The 21780-nt window shown below is 41.3% G+C and overlaps 1 protein-coding gene across 4 annotated transcripts in view; it reads right to left on the bottom strand.

Annotated features, from left to right (window-relative positions):
- Positions 1-298: 298 nt before the first annotated feature.
- YAP1 (Yes1 associated transcriptional regulator) overlaps positions 299-21780 on the bottom strand; it is a 62774-nt gene continuing 41292 nt past the window's right edge. Inside the window, exons 3-8 of one of the 4 annotated variants that reach the window (XM_077298485.1) lie at positions 18198-18310; positions 14935-15036; positions 5245-5435; positions 3821-3951; positions 3553-3665; positions 299-2615 (exon numbers count right to left, since the gene is read on the bottom strand). In XM_077298485.1, the coding sequence (XP_077154600.1) occupies positions 2377-2615; positions 3553-3665; positions 3821-3951; positions 5245-5435; positions 14935-15036; positions 18198-18310 (889 nt within the window). In that variant the 3' untranslated portion in view covers positions 299-2376. The remainder of the gene's footprint in view (positions 2616-3552; positions 3666-3820; positions 3952-5244; positions 5436-14934; positions 15037-18197; positions 18311-21780) is intronic. The other 3 variants (XM_077298486.1, XM_077298487.1, XM_077298488.1) reach the window with 3 other exon arrangements.

Below are 21780 nucleotides of genomic sequence, written 5' to 3'. Positions count from 1 at the left end.
GATCTTCATCTGATTCCTGTATGGACATAGTTTGAGAGTCCAGCAGTTCATAAAGCTCATACAGACAGAAGAGGATCAGTGGTGGACGCCCATCTGAAGTCGTTTTGGTGCAGTTTTTGTAACTTTTTCTTCTTTTAACTCAATGTAAAAACAATCAATCATTCTTCTATTCCCATCTTAAAGAACGCAAAAAGAAAACAAAAAGCCCAAAACATTAAACTGTAGCAAAAAAGTGAGAACTTTTTGCCAGTCACCGTCCATTCAAGGGAACAGACATAAAAAAAAAAAAAGACAATGCTACTTACAATTGGCTATTTAATTTTCTAATAAAAACAATTAGGTGTACAGTAAGACAATCATTTAATAGTCATATACATAAAAGAGTCAGGTAACAATCACCCATTTGCAAGGACAGGTGGTGATAAGACAGGTTTCACAAGATGCAACACACAATTTGCTTTATTTGGAAAAAGCAATGCTACATGTAGATCTAGCATTTTTTTTTATTTTTTTTTATAGCCAAGAGACCCAATTGGGTAATTTGTTGACGAGGCACAAAAAAAATAATACAGTCCTCAAGACGGGCGTTACATACTAGACTTTTGAAGTTCACATAAAAAGACATTTATCCGTAAAAAGACAGGAGGTAGGTGGAATGATTTGTTCGATATATGTCAAAACCTTTCTATTTGTCAGTAATAAAAACACATTCTAAACATCTCTCTGGTACCACCTCCAATCCGCATAAAAGTATAAAAACATCATCGAGCATATACTGGCACCTGCCGGCATCATCTACATCAGCATTTAAAAACAAATACTACATTACAGAGCCGTTCAATGTAGTGTTCAGAACCTTGCACAGACCCAACACAACTTATTTTAACCAATATACCAAAAAAAAAAAAAAAAAAACAGCAACGTTACATCAAGTACAGATCATATAATAAAGCTCAATACTTCAAACATGATTGAATCGGGGCTTGAGATTGCCTAGAGTTGACTGGAAGCCATAGGAGCACACATATCTCCCAGAAGACTAGTACGTAGACTATTACAGCTTTATGGGTTTCAAACAAAAAATATATATATATCTCAAGTGATCACAGAATTAGGCAATGTGTGCCAAGCCAACCATAGATGGGCAGATGACTCGTGAGGAGACATCAAAGCTGTTCTGTCGCCAAAAGCCCAACACCACTTTCTTGCCCTCAAGAGTCTTACATAGGACAACTGATGGGCGAATCAATTAAGAGTGGAAATGAATTCTACTCGAACCTTACAAAAAGCTGCATTTGCAAAAATGCTGATTTTTTCATAACGCTTTTCCGTGTGGATTCAGCAAAATGGCAGCCATCTACCACCATTTTTGTTTAACCATAAAAGTCCATTATAATGCTTTTAAAACATGAAAACAAAAAAAAACCCTTATACTAACCTTAACTCTCTGGCTCTTCAACTCCTCATCGTCACCCATCCAGTCCTCGGTGCATCTTCAGAAAACTCCCCGCTCGCGTTGAATTCACTGGGTTCTGCACAGTCGCACTCAAGGTCAAGGCGCACGCCATGGCTTGAGCAGAACCATCCCAGGTCTCATCAGATCCGGGAATCCGGTCCCTGTTTGAGAGGCTCGGTGAATTAAACACGGACGGCAGAGATCTGAAGATGCGACAAGGACCGGACGGGTCTACGTAGGACTAATGATTGCTTATTTTTGCTCCTCAGAGTCAGAATAAGTAGCAGTTCTTTAGACACAGCATATCCCAAAGACAAAAGAAATTTAACACTGGTTCAAGGAATAATCAAGGCTTGTTAAGAACGATAAAACAGTCGTACGAGGTTGCTCAGCCCCTTTAAAAGGAAAGACGACATGTTAGAAATAATGATAAGGATAAAAAAAAGTCGAGGGAAGAGAGGCAATGCCACCATACAAGTTACATATAATTGAGTAAATATCTCGTTCTTCCCTGGTAGGGTAGCTAATAATGTCAGTAGAGTGGGAAGCAAACAGTTACTGCATATATTTACAAAATGGAGTATCTACTTGTAGAACGTATTGCTTAACTCTTCCCATTCACTTTACGTAAAGAGGCAGCTAGGAAATTAAAAAATGTTGATACCTCAGGCTCTTAAACGGTGGGGGATGAAAAAAAAAAAGTGTTTTTAATAATAAAAGCAGCAACGGGTGAAAAGAAAATACTAGAACGAGAAGATGAAGATAATAATAAAAAAAAATCGTAGAAGTCCTTGAAAGTTTGTTTGTCTGGAGCACAACTCAATAGTCTACTTTGTGGCCGGTTTAGGCTTGTAAAGTTACAGGCACTCTTGATTGACAAAATCCTTCAGAGATTTTGGAAGCAGTTTTCTAAAAGGCCTCTATAACCATGTAAGGAAACTCTCTTTATCCAGTTTGGTGCCTGCAAGAACAGACTCCATGTCATTAAGGATGTCAGAACTCAAAGCTTCTTGTAGACTTGGCATTAGTTCCTCTCCTTCTACGTTCATGGCTTCCCCCTCGAGCGTACCAAGGTCCACATTAGTTCCTGGAAGTGCTTCCAAATAGTCAGGAAACCGGTTCTGTTGTGAGGGCATACTGCTTTGGTTGATTGCATCGCCTGAAAATAAGAAATGGGAGTGTTTTAGAAGAAAAACAATATAAATCCGTCAAAATAATAAAAATGCACAAATAAGTAAAAGCACAAAAAGTTGAAGCCACATCACTCAAATTATTCTAGACAGGAACGATAAAAGTTTCGGCTAAAGAATTTACGCGTTTTGGGCATTTTATTTATTATTATGTTACTACTGTAGTACATTCTTCTGCTCTAATGGAATCTAAAAAGTTCTCAGAAAAAGCATCAGTTGCAGGTTACTACGGCGCATGTATGTCCATTCGGTGAAGGGTCAACAACTGGGACTACCACCAATCACTATAAAACCACTTCTCGCCTTCGCAAAGCTTTTTCCAGAGGTGCTTTATTGTAAACAGCCCCACAAGCAAGCAGGAGGACTACAAACGGTCTATATAACTGCCTATCCCTTTACACCAGTTTCTGAGCATTAAAAAAAAAAAAATTGTAAAATTTTTGGGAAGGGGTATTTGTGAAACTTTTTTTCGCAATGTTTTGCATTTTTTTTTTTACAAAAAAAAAAAAAAAAATCAGGGTCAACCATGGCTCGATATATTTGCTATACATTATCAGGGGAATAATAATAAATTTGGTGCCTCTAACACCAATCCTTAACCATGAGCCTGCTGGAGTGTCATATGCCACTCATTATAAATGACTGCGACAGAGTCATTAGTGGCACATGAGTGGCATTAAAAAGGTTGTCATTTGTTAGAAAGTGATTGTTGTCCACCACCCACCCGCCAAGAATAATACAGCAGTTCACAGGTTGTGTGGATGTATTTCTACTCCATCCAGTTTAATGGCACCAAGTTGCGATACCAGACAACCCAATTAGTACCTTAATATCCTAGATATTAACAGGGTTGACCTATAGGTAACATGCTACCCAACTGGTGAACGTGCCCAAAAAACAACTGACCTGTATCCATTTCGTCAACACTGTTAAGGAAATCATCAGGTGTGCGGGGAACACTGTAACTACTCATGCTCAATCCACTGTCCGTACTCTCATCTCTGGAGTGATATGTGCCGCTGCCAAAAAAAAAAAGGTTTGTCACAATTTTTGCAAAAAAATAAATAAAACCAATATTTGGAGGGTCGGGGCAAGTAGGGAAATTATCAGGCCAACTGAGAAAATCTGGTATTTAGTCGCTTTTTTGAAAGGGGAGTGGTTTCAATGTACGGACCTGTTGAGGAAAGGATCGGAGCTGTTCATGGTCATTGTTCTGAGCTCTTGAGTGATTCCGGAAGAACAAACTGGATTTTGAGATCCACCGTCTTGCTCCATGGTTGGTAGTTGACTACGAAGAGCTAGTTCCTGCGAACCAAAGTAAACCTGTGTACTATTAAATTCAATAACAACATGACTAACTTTGACCTGGTCCAACATAGACACTAAAACTACACATTTCTCTACACTAAGAAGGAAATCCACTGTCGGCATACAGCCAGCTAGCTCCACGGCCACTTTTTTAAAGGTTCAAAAACTTTTCTTTTTTTAAAAAAATACCGTGCAGCCCAAAAAAGAAAGGCAGAGTTTGCGCGACAATGCCATTGTTTCTTTGCAACTTCCAGGAGCCAAATGTCGCTGATAATCTTGAGCCCTATTTAGTATAAATGCCTGAAAGTTGGGGGTGTTGAACTCTTTAGTAGATTCTGATATCGAATTAACAACTACCGGTTTTACAGTAGAACCATGCTCGGGCATTTGATCTCCACGCAGTACTACAAACTAGAAGTTCACTCTAAAGTTAGAAAAAAAAAACCCACAAACTTGGGAAATCATTACTATGGACGTTTATGTAAAGAACATTGACATCAAGACTGGTTTTTCAGCCCAGACCTGTCAGACTTGAGTGGTGTATATTTTTGGTCTTGCAGCCTTTATATTTTATGAGACTAAAGGTGTCAGCAGACCATAGAAGGACAGGGAAATTATGTATTATGCAGTCATACAAGTAAAAAGACAGAAAAGGCAGGTGAAAGAAACAGTTTATTTTGGTCGGCAGGTTTAATGTCAAATTACGAGGGGGAAAAAAAAAAAAAAAAGGACGAGGCATGTCGAGATTCAACTTGTCCAATTTTATTCTCCGACAATGCTGGCTTGTTTACTGGATATGGGTCCAGGGGCATAGCAGTTTGGCCTACAGCAATCTAAAGCACTTTGACAACTCAATGCATTTCCCGACTTGGCCATTTACACAGCTATGATTGACTTCATTAGAGGGCCATTCTTGTATGTGGTCTCCTTTTCCACATTTGACCGCTATTGTGGGTCAGGAAGGGCTCAGATCTCAGAAGAGGTTTAGGAGGTCCTCAAAATGTTTTTTCCCCCCCAGTTGTCTCCAATAATAATTTAATCCCACATCTGGGGCTGAAATAGTAATCTTTTCTTGTACTGGTGAATGCCGCTATATTGGGTCAAGGTTGCATCTGTCATTATTAAGAAAAGGGAATGTATTATGGTTTGTTTTATTTTTGGAGGTCCATGCACAACATGGCACATAGAATACTCATTTTTACCAATAAATCCCATTAGCCTTTCCACACACATAAACGACACAAAGACAACAAGACAAACATATAGAGAGTAACAAAGGTTGTTTCTAACCTGTGGCCTCACCTGCCGAAGCAGTTCTTGGTGCTTGAGTCGTAGACGTTCTTTCTCCATCTGAAGCTGTTGGAGTCTTAGCTGCTGCTGATTGCCACCACCTCCCATAACACCACTCTGGGGGCTCTGGGTGACAAGAGGTGGAGGGGATTTCACTGGCGCACTCTGACTTAGTCTCTGTTGGCTCATACCTAAATGGGGGATAAAAAAAAAAAGTTTACGTAAACTGGTATAAACCAATTGACCAAGAAGTCCAACGGTTTCTGCAAATCAAATGAGAAAACACATAACAGAACTACAAACTAATTTTAATTGTGGGGAGAGCCAACTCAACATGTCCTGTTTAAGTTTTTGCCAATTTCTACCTGATGGCAGAGGTCAGGAAAAAAGTGACCGGGAGTTTTGGAATTTAAAAAGCCTGACCCCCACGTTTCCTGTTTGATGTCTGGCAATGGATTCGTGCTACCTGTTGAAATGTGGACAATTATGGCAAATTGTGAACTAGCATTATAAAAGATGCACGTTTCACAATTATCTTGCAATGGAAAAAGACTGCTGAACATCCGATGAACGAGCAAAACACTCAAGTGAAATGATCTTTTGTAAAGCGCAAATAATTTTAAAAAAAATCATCGTTCTCCGCAGTGTTAATAGGAATCGCACTGTGCGTATAATTTCTTTAAAAACGGTAAAATGGCTATTTAGCAACCACTAGTGGTTAGTGAGTATACTCGTTACTTGAGATTTCCCGAGCACGCTTGGGTGTCCTCCTAGTATTTTTTAGTGCTCAGAGATTTCATTTTCATCGCTGCAGCTGAATGATTTACATCTGTTAGGCAGCTTGATTATATGTGGGGATTCCCTAGCAACCAGGCAACCCCCACATGTACTTAGCCTGGCTAGCAGCTGTAAATGATGTAGCTGCGTCAACAAAAACTAAATCTCTGAGCACTTACAAATACTCGGAGACCCCATGCTCGGGAAATCTCGAGCAACGAGTATACTCGCTCATCACTAGCAACCACCGATCAAGTAAAGGTTTAAAGAACAGTGGTCATATCGTTCAACCTATAGGTCCATGGACACCAAACCTCATAAATGGCCTGAAATTTCCCGTTCTGAAATGACTTCTCGGCAATCATCTCACTACCATGGGCAGGATTACATTGTCAGGCTACACCTAAATAAGTTAACGTAGGATTTCACCATTCATAATTGGTCATTTTCACAGTTCACCTCCTCCACCTTCCCGCACAATGACCTCTTCACAAGTCACAGAGCATGCCCACAACACTCTCCAAGAAAAACGGTCAATAGTCACAGCTGACACCAATGTCTATGTGGCTGCTGTAAACCAGACACTGCCATCATAATCATATAGAAAATAGAAAAAAATTGTACAGAAAAAAATAAATAAAAAAGGACAGCCGGAGAACCACAGGTTGGAGAACACTGGAGTAGAGAAGATGGACATATTTATGTGGCATAAATACAAGGTTAAAATAAGTATAATTAGTCCATGTATCTAACGAGCCCAACCATTTCCCATTGACATGCAGCCTCATCTCACGACCCGACTCTTCGCCTCCTACATATATTTACAGTTATTCCAAAATTTCTCATTGGGCTGGACAAAAGTGTTTCAAAATGAAGTCTATGGGGTTCACCCTATCCATACAGTGGGGCAAAGAAAAGGTTCTCTTTACATTACGCGACCATGGTGATTGCTTCCCCGCACTCTAATTTTCACCAGGTCACGGTGACCATAGTTTGCCAAAAGGTAAACAGCTGCCTAATTTGGCAAACAACTAATTTTTTTTAATGAAAATATTTCAACTCAAGTCAAGACCCTTTTTGTCGGGCTAAGTTTATATAGACAGCTTTGGCAAAAATTAAGAGACCACTGCAAAATTTTCAGTTTGTCTGATATTTCTCTTTATAGGCATATTTTTGAGTAAAATGTAAATTATTCTTTCATTCTATAAACTACTGACAACATGTCTCCGAAGTTCCAAGCAATAAATTTTGTATTTATTTTCTGAAAATGAGAATTGGTCAAAATAACAAAAAAATGCATTGCTTGCAGACCTCAAATAATGTAAAAAAAAAAAAAACAAATTCATAATCATTTAAAACATTAGTATTGTTGTTTCTAACTCAGGAAGAGTTCAGAAATCAATATTTTGTGGAATAACCATGATGTTTAATCACAGCTTTCATGCGTCTTGGCATGCTTTCCACCAGTCTTTCACACTGCTTCTGGCACAAAAATGTAAGCAGTTCTTTGTTTGATGTCTTGTGACTATCCATCTTCCTCTTGATTACATTCCAGAGGTTTTCAATGGGGTTCAGGTCTGGAGATGGGGCTGGCCATGACAGGGATTTGATGTGGTGGTCCTTCATCCACACCTTGATTGACCTAGCTGTGTGGCATGGAGCATTGTCCTGCTGGAAAACCCAGTCCTCAGAGTTGAGGAACATTGCCTGAGCAGAAGGAATCAACTGTTTTTCCCGGATAACCTTGTATGTGGCTTGATTTATACGTCCTTCGCAAAGATTAACCTGCACAATTCCGACACCTGATCGTCTGATGGTTAGACGGAGACCTGGAGAGGCGTACAAGCCACAGTGTCTTGCACCCACTGTGAAATTTGAGGTCTGCAAGCAATGCATGTTTTTGTTATTTTGACCATTTGCTTGAAACATATGTTCGAGTCCCCGCGGCTGCATGTCCTGGTTGTTCGGCAATCTCTGGATGTGTTGTGGCTCTCGAACAGCGAGGGGACATGAAAACATTATTCGACTACGCTGAAGTCTCTCGGTTAGCACCCAAGTATGGCGGATAACACCTGATCCCATCACGTTCGCTCATCACTAGTGGCCACAGATTGCTTATAGGACACCCCCACTGAAGAGGCCGGCAAGGGGTACAACGAAAAGGACAGCAGTGCCAGATCAGTCACATGAATGGCCCCGAACTGCGCGATAGTCCCAGCTAACAGAAATTACAGCCTGTTGGGACTTTTACGGTGTGATATAATTCTATGCTGCTCAGTGGTACAAAGCACAGGAGGGTGCAGAAACTCTGTACAAAATGTTACTAGAAAATCCGTTTCCTGGAAACCTCCGCTGCCTTCTACTCAGAACATCGAGTCTTCAAACGTGTTAAAAAGTAAATAAGCCAATTTCATATTATTTTAAAGCCGGGGCTTAGACTGTTTCCTGTCAGATTCCCATACCCCTGCAAATCTGGAAAGCATTTGATTGGCATATGAAGCCGTACCCAGGCAGCTTAGACCTCACAGGCAGACAAACAAAAAAACGCTTTGTTCTGGTAAAGAGGGGAAATCAGGATATGGGGGTGGGAGGGGGCGGATTACATTTTCTTGAGCAACAAAAATATACAAAATAGAGACAACCCCCTAATTAAAGCATCCACCTCATGGCAAACATTCGGCACCTAGACAAAAAGAGTGGAAGGAGGAGAGAGGGGCACAAGTGATAATTAATGCTTACAGTATAGCAAACAGTAATTAAGATCACAAGATAATGAGATGTTAGCAGAAGGGCTGCAGGGAACCCACACAAGAGGTAACCAAGGTTCTTCTAAAAGCTCACAAAAACGGAAATAGGCCACAAAAATAGAAAAAGATGAAAAAAAAGAAGATCCAGACTGAGAAATAGGTTATACAAGAATCTCTACTGCCGCCCTATATGCCTTTATTTTGCCAATGGCACTTACCAAAAAGCATGACAAACTATGAAAGCCATTTTGAAACTCAGCCATATGTTAGTGAAGTTTCCATCTCAAGGGTTTATGGTATGTCCACAGTATCTGCTTTTAGGTTGTTTGGTAGAGGTGGGACCATCACCTGTTGGCGACCTACCACATTCTTAATAAACCAAGACATGGTTTCATCACTACAGTCCATAATGTCCCCCATAGACTTAGATGGCTGCCAGCAAAACAATGGTTTGGCCGATTGTTTGGAAGTCCACCATCTCAACCATACATAGGAGCACTCACGCTGCAGACATCTCAGCCAATCCTGTCGAACAGCCAAGAGACATGCAACCGCTGGGACACGAACATATATGTATCAGATCAGTGTCTGTCTAGAATAGTTTATGATCTAGAAAGAATGCAATATTATCCACCTCTCACCTATAATGAATTTAACAATTTTTCGCTTAGTGGAACCAAAGCGAAATCTTGAAAAATGGGGAATTAAAAATATGTTAGAAAGTTCCTGAACTTTTTACCTTTGCAATAACTAAAGGAAACCTGTCATTAGATTAATGATGCCCAAACCCTCGACTGCAGCAAGGTATGAATGTCATTCTCTGAAAAGTTGCAGCACTTTTGAAGAAATATACCGGTAGTTTGAAAAGCAGTCAGAGGACTATATGGAGAGATGGTGTAGTGCAGCCCCTGACTGGCTTCTTGCACCACTCCAGGAGATGGAGAGGTCGTCCTTTATGTACACAAATGGAAGAAACCTGTCAATCAACCACAGAGTGGCGAGAAGAAGCTGGACTGCTGCCACTTTGAAAAGTCAGCTGGGGACTATAGGGATAGATCTGACTATTCCAAACTACAGGTGCTTCTCACAAAATTAGAATATTATCAAAAAGTTAATTTATTTCAATTCTTCAATTCAAAAAGTGAAACTCATATAGCGTCATTACAATCAGAGTGATCTATTTCAAGTGTTTTTTTCTGTTAATGTTGATGATTATGGCTTACAGCCAATGAAAACACGAAAGTCATTATCTCAGTAAATTAGAATACTTTACAACACCAGCATGAAAAATGATTTTAAAATCCAAAATGTTGGCCTACTGAAATGTATGTTCAGTAAATGCACTCAATATTTTGTCGGGGCTCCTTTTGCATCAATTACTGCATCAATGCGGCGTGGCATGGAGGTGATCAGCCTGTGGCGCTACTGAGGTGTTATGGAAGCCCAGGTTGCTTTGATAGCAGCCTTCAGCTCGTCTGCATTGTTGGGTCTGCTGTCTCATTTTCCTCTTGACAATACCCCTTAGATTCTCTATGGGGTTAAGGTCAGGCGAGTTTGCTGCCAATCAAGCACAGTGATACTGTTGTTTGTAAACCAGGTATCGGTACTTTTGGCAGTGTGGACAGGTGCCAAGTCCTGCTGGAGAATGAAATTTCCATCTCCAAAAAGCTTGTCAGCAGAGAGAAGCATGAAGAGCTCTAAAATTTCCTGGTAGACGGCTGCGCTGACTTCGGTCTTGATAAAACACAGTGGACCTACACCAGCAGATGACATGGCTCCCCAAACCATCACTGATTGTGGAAACTTCACACTAGACCTCCAGCAGCTTGGATTGTGGCCTCTCCACTCTTCCTCCAGACTCTGGGACCTTGATTTCCAAATGAAATGCAAAATTTACTTTCATCTGAAAACACCTTGGACCACTGAGCAACAGTCCAGTTCTTTTTCTCCTTTGCCCAGGTAAGACGCTTCTGGCGATGTCTTTTGGTCACGAGTGGCTGACACAAGGAATGTGACACTTGTAGCCCATGTCCTGGATACGTCTGTGTGTGGTGGCTCTTGAAGCAATGACTCCAGCAGCAGTCCACTCCTTGTGAATCTCACACAAATTTTTTAATGACCTTTTCTTAACAATCCTTTCAGGGCTGCGGTTATCCTGATTGCTTGTGCACCTTTTTCCCCCATGATTGTAGAGCTACTGAAACAGACTAAGGGTACTGTCTCACAGTGGCACTTTTGTCGCTACGACGGTACGATCCGTGACGTTCCAGCGATATCCATACAATATCGCTGTGTCTGACACGTAGCAGCGATCAGGGACCCTGCTGAGAATCGTACGTCGTAGCAGATCGTTTGGAACTTTCTTTCGTCGCTGGATCTCCCGCTGTCATCGTTGGATCGGTGTGTGTGACACCGATCCAACGATGCGTTCGCTTGTAACCAGGGTAAACATCGGGTTACTAAGCGCATGGCCGCGCTTAGTAACCCGATGTTTACCCTGGTTACCATCGTAAAAGTAAAAAAAAAACAAACACTACATACTCACATTCCGGTGTCCGTCAGGTCCCTTGCCGTCTGCTTCCTGCTGTGACTGACTGCCGGCCGTAAAGTAAGAGCAGAGCACAGCGGCGACGTCACCGCTCTGCTGTTACGGCCGGCGCTCAGTCAGTGCAAGGAAGCGGACGCGAATGTGAGTATGTACTGTTTGTTTTTTTACATTTTACACTGGTAACCAGGGTAAACATCGGGTTACTAAGCGCGGCCCGGCGCTTAGCAACCTGATGTTTACCCTGGTTACCCGGGGCCTTCGGCATCGTTGGTCGCTGGAGAGCTGTCTGTGTGACAGCTCTCCAGCGACCACACAACGACTTTCCAACGATCACGGCCAGGTCGTATCGCTGGTCGTGATCGTTGGAAAGTTGCAGAGTGTGACAGTACCCTAAGGGACCTTTTAAACACTAAGGCCACGTTCACACTTTGCGGCCTGCTCTGCGGGTTAATCCCGCAGCGGAATTGATAAATCTGCAGGGCAAAACCGCTGCGGTTATCCCTGCAGATTTATCGCGGTTTGTTCCGCGGTTTCCGCTGCGGGTTTCTGCCTATACTATTGATGCTGCATATGCAGCAATATGCAGCATCAATAGTAATGTAAAAAATAATAAAAATTGGTTATACTCACCCTCTGACGTCGCGATCTCCTCGGTGCTGCAGGCGGCTGTGCCGACAAGGACCTTCGTGACGTCACAGTCATGTGACCGCGGCGTCATCACGGTCATGTGACCGCGACGTCACCACAGGTCCTGCTCGGCACAGCAACTGAGACCGGACGCCGCGGGCAGCGCTGAGAGGTGAGTATAGCATCATTTTTTATTTTAATTCTTTTTTTTACACCAAAATATGGTTCCCAGGGCCTGGAGGAGAGTCTCCTCTCCTCCACCCCGGGTACCATCTGCACATTATCCGCTTAACTTGCCGCAACGTGGGCACAGCCCCATGCGGAAAGTGAGCGGATCAATGCATTTCTATGGGTGCAGAACCGCTGCGATTCTGCACCAAGAAGTGACATGCTCCTTTTTTTCCGCAGAAAAGCCGCGCGGCTTTTTCCGCGGAAATCCGCAGCGTGGGCACAGCGGGTTTTGTTTTCCATAGGGTAACATTGTACTGTACCCTGCATGGAAAACTGCTGCGGATCCGCAGTGTCAAATGCGCTGCGGATCCGCGGCAAAACCCGCAAAGTGTGAACGTAGCCTTAGGAAGCCTTTGCAGGTGTTTTTTGTTAATTATTCAAATTTACTGAGATAATGTCTTTTGGGGTTTTATTGGCTGTAAGCGATAATCATCAACGTTAACAGAAATAAACACGTGAAATAGATCACTCTGTAATGACTCCATATAATATATGAGTTTCACTTTTTGCATTGAAGAACTGAAATAAATAAACTTTGTGATGATACTTTTTTGAGAAGCATCTGCCTGTAGTTCTCTCTCAAATGCTGCCACGTCTCAGGGAATTACATTCATACCTGGCTGAGGATTCAGGCTGCATGAACATAATGGCAGGTCACCTAATTTCAGGATCCGCTCGTTCTCCTTCACAAGGCATCTTGTGTACTTAGTCTGGTCGAGAACCCAACCAAACGGTAGATGAATATAACATTATGTCCTTCTAACCGGATGTAGGAAATGTTATTATAATGTCTGTCCTAACATGGCCCACGGATGCAGAAAGTCTCTCTCAACCAACCCCATTTTTCCCATTCACTTGAGAAGCTTTCGGGGCGTTCCTATAAACATTATATAGTTGTCCTCTATCTAATTTGTATGGCCGCCCTAAGAATCAGATAATAAATCGCACCTAACAGGCAGCTACATTTTCTCCGACAGACCATTACTGGTAAGACCAGTAGTGAGATCTTCTCTTCATTTGCTGTTCAAACACCATCGCCAAATGCCTTTCATAGTTGGAGTGTCTGAGACACTGGCATTCTGGAAGACAATCGCCCTTTTCATTCATAGCAGGTGAGATTTCAAAACAGGATTAGACAAAAATCTGAGTTCAGAGCTTTGTAGAAGGTATAAACCATCTAGTGAACGGTACATTGACCGGCCTTACAGGTATCTACAGAACCTATAAACCTGATCTCTACAGTCTTCATAAACAGCGCAGAAGTCTATAGCATTTAGCAGAAAATAAGTGGCACGTTCTATAGGATACCAGATTATGGAGACTACCTCTGGGATATGGCAAATCGTGGCTTGCCAAATTTGTATAGCTCGCTTAAAAAGGGTAAAAGTGAGAACTGACATGATAAAATAAAAATAAGTAATAAAAAAATAAATAAAATCTCTGTTCAATCTTCGACTAATGCTCTGGTGTTCCAGAACTGTCTTTCAGTGATGATATCACGTACATCCAAGTGACCACTGCAGCCAATCATTGGCCGCAGAGGTCTAGCGCAGTTCACGCTAGTCTCACCACAGAGGCCAGTATCTGGTGTGAGCAGTCAAATGAGTACATGATATCATTACTACAAGAAAATAAAGACTGGCATGGACTATTACAGTGCCGATGCTGACGTGTCAGGAGATTGAGTAGTATGGAGTTTTTGCTATTTATTTCTACATGAATTTACTTTTTTATTTTTTTCCTTAAATCGCAGATAACCCATTATTAGGTGAACAAAAAACTGCTCCTTTCTACAGTTAGAAATCAACCATCATCGTAAATGACAGGGCTGTGGAGTCGGAGTCCATTTTGGTGGAGTCTGAGTCGGTGTCATGGAAATTGAGGAGTCGGAGGTTTGGCTTACCGACTCCACAGCCCTGGTAGGACTATGGAGTAGAAGCCCATTTTGGTGGAGTCAGTGTCATGGAACTTGAGGAGACGGAGGTTTAGCTTACTGACTCCACAGCCCTGGAAAATCAACCATCATCGTAATCGGTAAGGCTTTGTTCATATTAACAAACATCCCAGATGGTCAAAAGTAGTGAGATGGTAAAGTCAAAATATTTAGAGTTATTCTCTCTACCAATCATCTCAAGTCCTCAGGAACCACCCAACACGTTTCTTTTGATGATTTCTTACAAAGAAGATATAATTTGGGATAGTGCATCAGTTAACTTAGTTGTCCCTTTTATGAGAAATCTTTAAAACATGACCTTTTGAGAGGACATTTTAGGATCACCGTTGAGGAGTATAGGTATATGATTTAATGTTGCCATGGCTTCCAGTCTAGGGCAGTGAACAGGTCAATGTTAGCAACCCTGGTGGTCTCTCTTCCCTGAATTAATCAAAACTTACTGGGCCAAGGTGGAGCAAGGGAGTCTCTGAAGGTGCCGATTAACCATGTGGAGGCCAAGAGGAAGTCATTTTCGCCTTTGCCAGCCCAGTATTTGTCTGTCTAGACCGTATATCAAAAAGCTCCATTCTAAGCCTTCTTACAGAGAGCCAAGGGAAAAATTCATATACTGAGAAGTAATGAGGTCCTTTCATGGTTGGATCCATCTACAATATTGGAGGAATATGCATGACAGTGGCCACAAATGCTATGTGACCTTAGCCCAATTCTGTCTGCAGATACGAGTGGACTTATGATGTGTTCTCCCAAAAATTTGCGTGAACAACATTAAAACCGTTGAGGCATAAACTAATATAAAAAGCTCTTACCAAAACGTGGGTCTAGCCATGATGTGGACTTGTTTTTATGATTTATGTAGTACGTTTCTCCTTCAGGAGTAAGGGCCTGCTCCCACCCGTCTGGAAGTGGACCTACAACAAAAATAATTGAAAAAATAGATTTTTAAAGCTTAATCTTAATTCATTATTGCTTGTTTATGACTATATTTAGATTTAAGAGCTTAATGTGTTAAAGGTCAATGTATCTTATGCCTTAATGGTCTAAAGCAGGGCTTCTCAAACTTTTAATTTTTTTCTAGTAGAGCCTCATCATCGGTGATGGAGGTCCATGCCAAATTAAAAATTAATCACTCCATTTACTTTCATAGGTCCAGTCTCTTAAACGTCGTACAGCATCAAACTTAGTAGAAAATCATTTAAAAGGGAATGAGTTGTCAGAAAATGGTCTATCGTTTAAATCAAATTTTTGTGATACATGTATTTTTTCAATATTGTTTTACAATTTTCTTTTCCATATTACGATCTTGGATGTAAAAAAAAAAAATCGTAATATGTGATTTTCACACTGGCAACTGGAGCTATTTTAGAGTGTTTATACTGTCTGTACTTTCCAAAAGAGTTTTCAGCAGGCTCATTATTATCAGAGGCAGGATTGCAATGATAGGTAATACCTCTATATACAGCTGATAACACAGGATCTACCAATCACAATAGTTGACTTTGCTTCCCCTCCCTTCACAATGACCTTTGCACACGCTCATTAGATACTTCAATACCTAAGATAGGGTGGGTGGGGTCTGTTCATTGCTGCTAATGTACATGTGCTTCAAGGAACAACAGAAAGTTAAGAGTTTAGAAAAGCCCTAATTGGCTAATGTAAACATTTTTTTAAAAAAGTAGTCCATTCTTAGGATCCGGTTTGTCTCCGATTACTTTGGAGAAAACTTTAAATCATAATGTATAGTGAGCAGAGGAAGAAAAGGCGGCAAGATTTTTCAAGGCTTACTAATATTTAAAAAAAAAAAAAAACCAAAAATCTACACTGCCAGACGTGTGGGTCCATTCTAGAATTACCGTAATAGTACCGTAAGTGAAATATCACTTTTTGAAGATGATGTGGTGGAGAGAAAAAAAAAAGCTTAATGATTTGAGCTGAGCTACTATGACAAGGGCCAAGAGGCAATAGCTTGAGGACACTTGACAGATCATCTAAAAAATGTTAGGTCTTGTGGGTGTTTTGGGTATGCAGTGATTAGTACTCATCAATAGTGGTCCATGGAAGAAGATTGGTAAAGCGGTGGGTGCCGAAAGCTTACCAAAACTCTTGATAAGTGAAAGACTGCCTGGTTCAGTCAATACAAGACTTCTGCTGACTAGGATGGAAAGGTGTCAGAACACAGAGCGTCACAGCTTGTAGTGTACAGGGATGTATAACTGCAGAGCTATCAGCCTGTCCATGCGGACCACTGTCACCCACCCAAAACGCCTGGAAAGGGCAGCTGAGCATGAAAACGGGAAGAAGATGGCCTGGTCCAAAGAATCAAGGTTTTCACTTGTATCATTGTGAACGGCCAGGTACATGTACATCATTTACTTGGGAAAGAGGTGGCACCAAAATGAACTATGGGAAGAAGAACCAGTGTGGACATTTTTTTGATGGCAAATCTTACGTTGTGGGATTTATGATGACTCAACACATACCAAAACATTGCACAGATCAATGTACTCCCCAACCTCCCTCTCCCACCCCCACTTCATGGCCATGAAATTCCTTAATGGCACAGCCCCCTATCAGGATAATGCCCTCACCAAACTGAAAAACACTTTTCGAAGAACGTTCTACAGAACAAGACAGATCAAGAGGAGGACGTGTTCCAAATTCCCCCAAATCTCAAGCTGATTGAGCGCATGTGGGACTTGCTGGAAATACCAAGTACTATCCATAGAATCCAAAATTCACAACAAATATTTCCGAGATGGATAAACCCTTAAAGGTCTATAAAATTGGCAGAGCTACAGCACCAATTGTCGCATCGATGAATGACGATGACACTACTGTGGACCGCGATGGCCACGTGACTTCAACATGTAAACAAAAGGAGGGTCGACGCTAGATTGCAAGGTGAGAAAGTAATCCATACATAAAATCTACTGCGAACATCTTGGCGCCAGATACCACAGACCACCTTGAGAAGTCATTTGTGCTTTGTTGGTATTTAATGATTTGGCTGATCAGTATAAAAATATAACACAATGTACAAATTGTAAAACTAAAACACTCTTATGACAAGACAAAGGAGACGTTTAAAAAAGGAAATTGTCTCGGGATTCAAGCTGCCTAAATAAACCAGGGGCAGTGTGAATCGGACACTGGCGGCATTACTGTAGCCATGTATGTTTTCGGTTGAAGTAAAGCAGGATCCCCGAAGCTTCTTCCCGCCTTGCTCCCCTACACGAAGAGGTCGTTCCCTATATGTGGGTGTATCGGGAAAGACGTGCCAGTTCAGGGAAAAGGGGATGGGAGAAGCTTCCGGGGACTGGCTTCTGTCTTCATCCGAGAAGCAGTGTCCCTGGCTGGCTTTTCAAAGTACCGTATGCAGCATTTCTGGGTAAAACATACCGTACATAGTTGTAATAACACAGCCAGTGTCTAATCCATACTACTGTGTAGTTCCATACATCACATGCTTCTGAATACAATTTCCGGAAATCTCAGAAACGAAGGCAAATAATTCTGCACACAGGAGAGACGTGTGCAGAGGGCGTAGCTCTGTAACAGGGATCGTAGGCGCTCCATGTGCTGCCATTTGATGTCTTGGACGACTCCATATTATGGAGAAATTCAATTCTTGGTAGCTCCATAATACTGGATCAAATAGAGCATGCCACAAAACAAAACCACCCCAGGTTTTCTACATAGAATCGGAGTCATTAAGAAGCAGAGGTTTGTAAGAATAAGGACTAAAAAGTAAAAACAGGAGTTCCAATCCAACCGATACCTCCCCAATTTTTTTTTTTCACCAAAACTGAGTAGAAGGTTGTTATGGCCCTATGCCAATGCACCATCAATAAAAAGCTTTGTGAAACTGATCCAGTCCCAACTTTCATCTGTACGAGACAAAACCACCAGAACTAGATTTTAGTGTCTAAACAGAAGGACAATCTAACAACCAACACAAACTCCAATCAATTTTACCCACAACTATGCTAAATGATTCAACAATTGTGCAGAGCGGACTGAACGCATTAAAAGGAGCACTTCACCAATGAAAAACAGACAAATTGTAGCATACCTGTTGGGTTCATGAGGTTCTGCTGCACCGGTGGACTGGTAGGAGCAGTGACATTCATCTGAGAAAGCATAGCCTTCCTTGGATCAAGCCATGTAGTAGTTTGTTCAATATGGCTGAAAGGAAAAACAGAATCGGAATGTGAAAAAACAAACAAAAAACAAATAAGAAATTACTCAACAATCACGAGAAGACATCATATAGAATTTTTAAAGTGTTTTCATCTTAAAAACATTTTTTTTAAATCCTTTTTCTACAGTATTAAGAATTCCGGAAGCGGGCATATATTCCAAGAAAGCACAGCTAGTACCGGGGTGTGAACAATCCAAAACAGAAGGAATGCTGACTTTTCAATGTCCTCATACTATCCTCGGGGAAGACAAGCACAACTTCAGTGTCGTGCAGCAGTTTGCTTCTTTTTCTTTATTGAGAACACATGTACCCCCAGGCAAAATACAGAATGTATGACTAAGGTGGTTGGGAAGACACTTATTTGTCCAACAGCTTTTAACCTAAATTGGCCATTTTCTCTTCTAGATTTCTTCCACTCGATGTGGTCTAAAGCAGTGCTTCTTAAACTATAAGGCTGGCCTCACCATTGAGGCTCACCTGGGGAATCTGCGTTCGCACAGTCTCTAGCTTACGAAAATAATTGACTCATTCAGCAGTATTTTGCATAGCTTTGCACCATTAGTGGTGAGGCCCTGGTACCATCTTGGTCTATCTGAAGCCAAATAGGATGAAAAACCCAGTTGGAGAACCAATGCTAAAGAGAAAACCATACCTAGTAGGTGGCCACACACACATTACATAAAAGTAGATTGATGGTGAGCATGAGAAACCATTGAAAAAAAATGATCTTCTGATGAGCAACGGTTACGATGATGCACCCACACATATTTTAGTCAAATTGGCCAAACATGTTCAATGACAAGTTGCAATGATCCTTTCGGAAAATTTACGAGAACGTTCTTTTAGGAAAGATCTTTCGTGGGTTTTCAGAGGGAAAAAATTTAAGCATGACTGAAATGGCTGACTTCTTCCCAGATGATGACTTTTGGGTTTTTAAATTTGATCCGATAAATAATGGTTTTGGTTGAAAATGTCTTCTATGATCAACCTCAGATTAACATGTATGGGGTCACCATCATGCTATGTTGACGTGTCTCCTCCGACAAAAATTTGTCACTTTGCACTCACTTTATTGTGAACATTAGCGTTAAGATTCTACGACGTTAAAAACTGCTTACTTATCCAAATCTGATTGAAAGACATTTTTCTTGTGTTGTCACATTTTACAATTCCATCAGCACGAGATTATAAACATGGAGAGAAACTAGATTCCGTTCTGTATCCAGTATCAGTCTGTACCACTTACCAGTGGTGGGGAAAAAAAAAAAAAATAAGACCACCTGTTAAGTGCACAAACTGCACTGCACCCAGTATCAAAGGGGTTGCCTAGGATTAGAAAAAAAAAACAAAACTTTACCACTATCCCCTTCCATCCCCCTTCCCACCCGATAAGCAGGACCATGGATTTATGGGTTGTGTGTGGTACTGTAGCTCAGTCTCATTTACTTTCATGAAGACGTAATATCAGAAACGGACAAGAGTGATGCCATCCTGGGAACAAAATCCATGATGACTAGTGACGAGCGAATATACTCGTTACTCGAGATTTCCTGAGCACGCTCGGGTGTCCTCAGAGTATTTTTTAGTGCTCGGAGATTTAGTTTTTTTTCGCTGCAGCTGGATAATTTACAGCTACTAGCCAGCTTGATTACATGTGAGGATTCCCTAGCAACCAGGCAACCCCCACATGTACTCAGCCTGGCTAATAGCTGTAAATCATTCAGCTGAGGCGATGAAAACTAAATCTCGGAACACTAACAAATACTCGGAGACCACCCAAGCGTGCTTGGGACATCTCGAGTAACGAGTATATTCGCTCATCACTAATGATGACCCAAAAACACAACACAAAGAATATTGAAGGGGTTGTGTAACGCCTCTCTTCCTTGAGGAATTGCTGTTGCATGCGAGAAGGCATAGGTGGAGGGGAAGTTCCTAAGAAACTTGTTCCAGTTCTTCTCAGAATGGACTAGCGGGAGACCCATCAGTCGGGACCTCATCTAATCTAAAGACTACAATTTTAACTATTGGGAATACTCATTTAACGCCTTAGCTTTCCAACTGACTCCAAAATGCTAGTAATTCAGGGTTATTCCACATGGTGCCATCGGTGGTGTCCATCAGACTGCCATTACACCTTCTCCATTACACTTTATCATGGTGGCCAAATGAAAAAAACTTAGAAACAAAGTCAGTTCTTCAACAACCCTATGTAAGCAATAGTGGAAGGAGTATAACCAGGGAATATATACTTTTATGTACAATCAAGGAGTATATGGACAGTAGTGATGACCCCTTCCCCCTTCTCTGCCTTGTTCATTTTGCTTTTATAACTCACCCTCCTAAGGTTAAGAAAACATTACAGGCAATTACAAAATTCTGATTTCACTGGAAATGACATCAAGTAACACAGGCGTGTAAGCAAATGGAGGCGTGAGTCATAAAGACCATGTCAACTCAAACAGCCTCCTTGTCAGAGAAGAGCGAAGCATCTATACTTGAAGGTACACTAAAAACCAAGCAATATTTGCTTAGTAAATAAAGGCTTGCTTATCCCTGTCATCACTTGTGGGACAAAGCTGCAGTGTGAAGATGTAGAACGAAACATATGGACTCAAGATGACCCACAGAAGAAGCTCAGTGTGCTCATAAACCACCATTTCTGACCACGAGATCTTCAGGATTAGAAACCTTAAAATTCCTTCCCCCAAGCTGCAAACTGGAGTCTTCTGACAGAACCTATTCAGCCTGGCACTGGACATCTTGTCTTGACGTGTAGCACCCGTGGGCATTTCAGTTTTTTACTACGAATATCTGGTGTTTGCTCCCATGCATGTGCGGCTGTACCTCCAGTGAAGATGTGATGTGTCCCCCTGTGAACATCGACAAACCATTACTCAAGGCAAAGTGAGGGACCAGAACTGTGCTGACATGGGGAGTAAAGCAGAGAGTGTTTTCCCCCTTTTAGTTTTAGAAATGTGACTGCTTTTCATAGGGAAACTTTGCAGAATTTGCACAATTTGGTGCAAAATTGTTCCTTGTCACTTTCTGCAAAAATTTACACAGCAAATCCGCAACATCTGGCTATACCCTTTTTTTTATGCAAATAAAAAGCTGCTTTTTATAGTCACAACAAAAGCTATGAGATTTCAGAATTTATGCACACATTTTTTTTTCCTGTCAATTTTGTATGCCACACCCAAAAAGCTCCACAAAAACGCAGCAAAATGGGTGTTTTGAAAACCATTTTTTTTTTATTTTATTTTTTTACATGGAGTTTTTGGCTGGAGAAAAAAAACAAAAACGCTGCTTGTCAATATAGCCGTAGGATCCTTTTGAAAAGCAAGCAATGATCTGAAGCAGGGCTTTCTGGAGTGGATTTTGTAGATTTTTCTCCAAATCCACAGAATAAAAAAAATGCTTTGAATACTCTTTGAATGAGCATCCTGTATTC

Source organism: Ranitomeya variabilis, chromosome 3 (genome assembly GCF_051348905.1).
Source record: "Ranitomeya variabilis isolate aRanVar5 chromosome 3, aRanVar5.hap1, whole genome shotgun sequence".
NCBI lineage: Eukaryota > Metazoa > Chordata > Amphibia > Anura > Dendrobatidae > Ranitomeya > Ranitomeya variabilis.
Note: the sequence above shows the minus strand (reverse complement) of the source record. Positions and strands in the feature narration are given on the sequence as shown.